General features: G+C 33.9%; 1 protein-coding gene across 1 annotated transcript; it reads right to left on the reverse strand.

Moving 5' to 3' along the window:
* Positions 1-481: 481 nt before the first annotated feature.
* Positions 482-4,958, reverse strand: LOC137722060 (7-deoxyloganetic acid glucosyltransferase-like). The gene is made up of 2 exons (XM_068461054.2): positions 4,353-4,958; positions 482-1,665 (listed from the first exon to the last, which is right to left on the reverse strand). The coding sequence occupies exons 1-2, from the start codon at positions 4,888-4,890 to the stop codon at positions 737-739; spliced, it is 1,467 nt and encodes a 488-aa protein (XP_068317155.2). The 5' UTR covers positions 4,891-4,958; the 3' UTR covers positions 482-736.
* Between the last annotated feature and the right edge of the window lie 373 nt (positions 4,959-5,331).

Here is a 5,331-nt window from a genome sequence, read left to right on the forward strand (position 1 = left end):
TTCAATTCCAAGCCTACCGAGAGCTAATTTTGTTAAGATTGTTAATCTACAAATTTTTAGCATTAGCAACACTTAGACAAAATCATATGAAAAGACTCTTAAGACTGGTTTGGAGTTATGGTGCTTTTAAAAACAATAGCTTATTAAAAAAAATCTAGAATATCAAATGTGTTTGGTAAAAGAAAAAAAAAGTGTTTTTTTTTTTTTAAAATTCTTGTCAATGATAGTACAAAGGCATGGAAAGTGAAGTTGAAGCAAGGTCTACCATGTTTATAATAGTTTTTTTTTTTTTTTTTTTTTTTTCAAGCATAGTGAATAATGCCCATTTAATGAAATTTTCAAATGGCATGTATACCCCTACGTATTTTGCAAAATTACAATATTTTTCCTCTGCATTATTCTCTTTGGCAATTATTATATCACATTAAATAATATATTATTTTTAGTCATTTAACATATTTACAACAATTTTACATCAAAGTTTATCAAACACCCATATATTATTTTTTTTTTGTTACAACCACACTTATAAAAAAATTTACCAAATACTCAACAACTTATATTTTACAGCTGTTTATTCTCACAGCATAGCATAAGCATATTTTTTTTTTTAAGCACATCAATACTAAACAAGCCCTTACACAACATTATATTAGTAGTTTGGAGCATTATAACATCGAACTCATTCCATAAAAGTCTTTCATCCTAGCCATTCCCTTTAATATATCATACATCATTAGAAGTTTCTCAAGTCTTGAATAAGTTTGTCCAGGTTGTTGTATGAAGACCCACCTTCAGTAACAGCACCCCTAGCTAACTTAGAAAATCTTTCCACCGACCTCAAAATTTGCTCTCTTTCATCACCTTCTTCCATCAATCTCCTTATCATCTTCTCCACCATGGATCTCTCACATGTGTCCTTCATATCAATTCCAATCCTCCAAACCTCACCAATCCATCTACTAGTCACCAGCTGCTCCGCCAGCCGAGGCCAACAAAGCATCGGCACTCCCGCCCAAATGCCCTCAAGGATCGAGTTCCACCCGCATTGGGTTAAAAACCCTCCAACAGCTTTGTGAGCCAGGACCTCTTCTTGGGGGGCCCACTCCACTATAAGACCCCTCTCTTTGGTACCCATCTTCAGCTCCGTAGGAATCAGCTCCGTAGGAATCACGTGTTCTCCTTGCTCCCCCGAAATCATATCTGAGCGCACCACCCATAGAAATTGTTTCCCGCAACTGACCAAGCCGTGCCAAAATTCAAACAATTGGTCATGTGTCAGCTTCACCAAGCTGCCAAAGCTAACATATATAACAGATCCCACTTGTTTGGAGTCCAGCCACGCCATGCAACGACGGTCCTCTTGGCGCAAAGAGGCAGAGGATGACAGGCCATCGCCAACGCGAGATTTGACAAGAGCGTGGACGGGACCTATTGCGTAAACTTGGGGGAAAAGTGTGGCTATGTGGGAGAGAATTGAGGCTTCGAGGCCGTCGAAGGTATTGATTATTAAAGCAGAAGCACGAGTACTAGCTTTGATCACTTCCATGAAAATTTTAGTAACTGGGTGGTCAATTGAAAATCTGCAAAAGCCTGGTAGGTCTCGACGCCGTAAAAGGCCTTCCATCCCCGGAATATCGCTACTCTGCTTATCCATATCTTCGTCTGTTTCAAAGTTAGAAGTACATTTGCATGACTACTCACGCTAAAAATATGAAATAGACTTCATTTGGACAAAAAAAAAAAAGGAAAAAAATTGCTAGGAAGAATTGTACCACGTATACCGGTTTATGTGAGACCTATCTATATTGGCGGTATAAAAAATGCTACCAGTCACAACAAAATAAGTTCATTTGATGGAACAAGGATCCTCTTTGTGAGGATCCCGGAGATCCATAAATCGTGTTCATTCATCGTATATCATGTGGTCAATTTTCGTTAGGTACTATTTATATTCAATTTTAAATAAAATTTTTTTTTAAATGATTTCTGACGGCACAATGTACGATGAACGGACATAATTTATGAATCCTCGAAATCCTTACAAAGAGAATCTAAAGAGGATCCTCATTCCATTTGATGTATCTAAATATTTTTAAATATTGCAGGACACGACATATATTTTCTTTGTTTTGTTAATGAGATAATTCATCAAATTTTATTCTTTGACGAAATCAAGCATGTAAAATAGACAATTTGGCTTCCTAATTTTAGTAGCCACTCTTTGATTCTCACTTGCCTAACTCTCAATTGACATATCGTAAAAATAAAGAACAAAGAATTGTAGGATTTTGTCGTCAAGCAGCAATATAGTACTTTATATTTTGATTAACAACTATTATAAAGGAGGTTTGAACTCTTCATCCCACTAAATGGATAATAATCATGTCATATGATATGAAAAATGATACTCTAATCACATCTATTTGTACTACTTTTCTAATAGAGATGACACTTATATGTTAATGGACTCTATCTCCATTAGAAAGATGATACAAATGTGGTATACAAAATATAATAAGTGCAACATTGCTCATTATTGTAGACATGTAGCTAGCACTACATATATATCATTATCGATGCTGATTTTGTTTTGGGGTTACGTAGCCTTAAAACCCTTAGACCTACCCCCAATATTTGGAGTAAAACTCAAATTTTAGGTTTTAAACCGATCCCAACTTGCTGCAACCCTTGGGGCAAATATGAGTTTTAACTCATAACTCATTTCTGGGGAAAATTTAGGCCAAGATTGTCCTTGGTTATTGGGATTTGCCCATTATATATGTGTATTTTTTTTAGTTTATATTTATAAATTCATTTAATCCAATGGCTAAGATCTAATATGAACAAATTCAACGGTAAAAAAAAAAAATCTAATGGTCCAAATTTAAATTCAATAGCTAAAGTAATTAAAAGAAATTGTTGTATGTGTTTCATATTTTTTTCATAGTGTTCCACGAGTTTCATGGTGTCAGCTTAGTAATTTTTCAATATTTATTGGAATCTAAATATTTTGAGGTTAAAATGTTCATAAAATTAAATTAGGATAGTCACATAATTATTTTAAAAAAGGTTACTTTAAGAATCCTAAATTCATTCTTTAATGATCTCAGACTAAAAATTCAACGCAGAAGGGTTGGAGTAGAAAACAAGTTTCTGGGTTAAAACCTAAATTTTTATCCAAAAAAATTTTAGCTTTTAACCCAAGGGTTGGAGATGGTCTTATCGTTTTGACACGTGGCATCACGATGTCCAACTCCAGCAAAAATTTAAGGGGTTTTTTGATTTTTAGGGTTTTAATAAGATTGTTTTTAGATTTTAACCTGAATGGTTTTTAAAATCTAATATAAGTCCTTATTTTTAAAACTTACCATATTTAAGTAATTATAGGACATTATTATTATTTATAAACTTACCATTCGAAATTCTTTACCTATTCATAATTAATGTTTTTTTTTTTTTTTTTTTTTTTTTTTGTGCTTCAATTATATTAATAGATATAAATTCATTCAAAATTCAAATTATTATTATTAAAAAAATTCAACAACAAAACAAAAGCAAGTTATGCATAAGTTTCGGTACCTTATTTTATTCATAGGTATGGAAATATTGGTACATAAGTTTCGGTACAAATGTATCAGTACATAACTTTAGGCACCTTATTTTACTCATAGGTACAAAAGTATCGGTACATAAGTTTCGGTATGAATGTATCTGTACAAATGTGTCGGTATGTAACTATAGTATCTAAACATACATATGTACGTAATATGCATATACATATATATGGAGAAATTCATGCACAATGAAAAATATATGATAATGTATTACTTTTCTTATTGTGGGAACAATGATAAATAACATTTTTATTATTTATGGGAATCAATATATAACCTACAAACAAAAAACTCAATAATTATTATTACAACCTATTTAATATTAAAAAATTACAATTAAATGCCAAGGATTAAAATTAGTTTTTAATCTTGAACAAGGTTTTATTCAAAAAGTAATCTTAGACAAGGATTAAAAAATAATTTTCTTAAAATTTAATTGAAGTAAAAAGAAATTTGGAAAAGAAACGAGAGAAGAATGAGGGTGTGTAACATTTTTATTATTTATGGGAATCAATATATAACCTACAAACAAAAAACTCAATAATTATTATTACAACCTATTTAATATTAAAAAATTACAATTAAATGCCAAGGATTAAAATTAGTTTTTAATCTTAGACAAGGTTTTATTCAAAAAGTAATCTTAGACAAGGATTAAAAAATAATTTTCTTAAAATTTAATTGAAGTAAAAAGAAATTTGGAAAAGAAACGAGAGAAGAATGAGGGTGTGTAACCTGTGAAGGGGACGTGGCCTTGTTGGATGAGATTTGGAATGCAGGAGTAAGACCAGTAGCCACAACCGCTGATGATGGTGATAGCCATGGCGGGAACGCCGACCTTCTCTGCCACGTCAATTGCGAAACACATGATCTCATCCATTATGACGCAACTCAAAGGAGGACGGCGAGTGCTGGTGGAGCCGTACGACTCTTCGTTCTTTTTGGTTAGGGTTATGAGTAGATCACGCAGAAGTGGCTTGGTTACGGACCTGAGCGACGAGACCATGTCGATTATGGGGGGAATGGAGCGGGGGCAGTCTGGTGGGAGGCCATCGGGTAGAGACTCGAAGTGGAGGGTTGGGAAGCGGGCGGAGAGGGCATGGCGTTGGGTGAGGAGACGGTGGTTGTGTTCTGTATTGAGGAAGGTGACATGGATGCCAGCATGGCCTAGCAGTTGCGCAAAGCTCAGCATCGGAGTGATGTGGCCTTGTGCTGGGAACGGCAACAATAATACGTGTGCTGCAGATTCAGATCGCTCCGTCTCCATCTGCATCCGTACATGCACTGTGTGACTGTGTCTATATATACACACATATGAGGTTGGAATGACTTCTCAATTATAACTCGAGAAAGGATTGTCAATCATATATATAGTGGGGTCGCCAATAAAAGAGTAACGATAAGTATGTCACAATTGTCGATCTTTAACATTTAATTTTTTTATGAAAAGGCAGAAATATGTGGGCGTGAGAAGGATTGACAAATAAATAAGGTATATTTTTACAAAATCACGAAGTAAATGCATACAGATTTGGTGAGTAAAGTAAATCTGGCATTGTGTTACTATTATTAATATTAATGCACTGCTTTCCCCAAAGGAGATTACAATAATAACACAATCTAAGGTTTATAATTAATGTGACAACCTTTTTATCGTATAAAAAGCCATGCATCCATATCTGATCAATCCTTGCAGAAGAAAACTATATATCCC

The sequence above is a fragment of the Pyrus communis genome, chromosome 4, assembly GCF_041283825.1.
Source record: "Pyrus communis isolate YQ-2024b chromosome 4, ASM4128382v1, whole genome shotgun sequence".
NCBI classification, from domain to species: Eukaryota; Viridiplantae; Streptophyta; class Magnoliopsida; order Rosales; family Rosaceae; genus Pyrus; species Pyrus communis.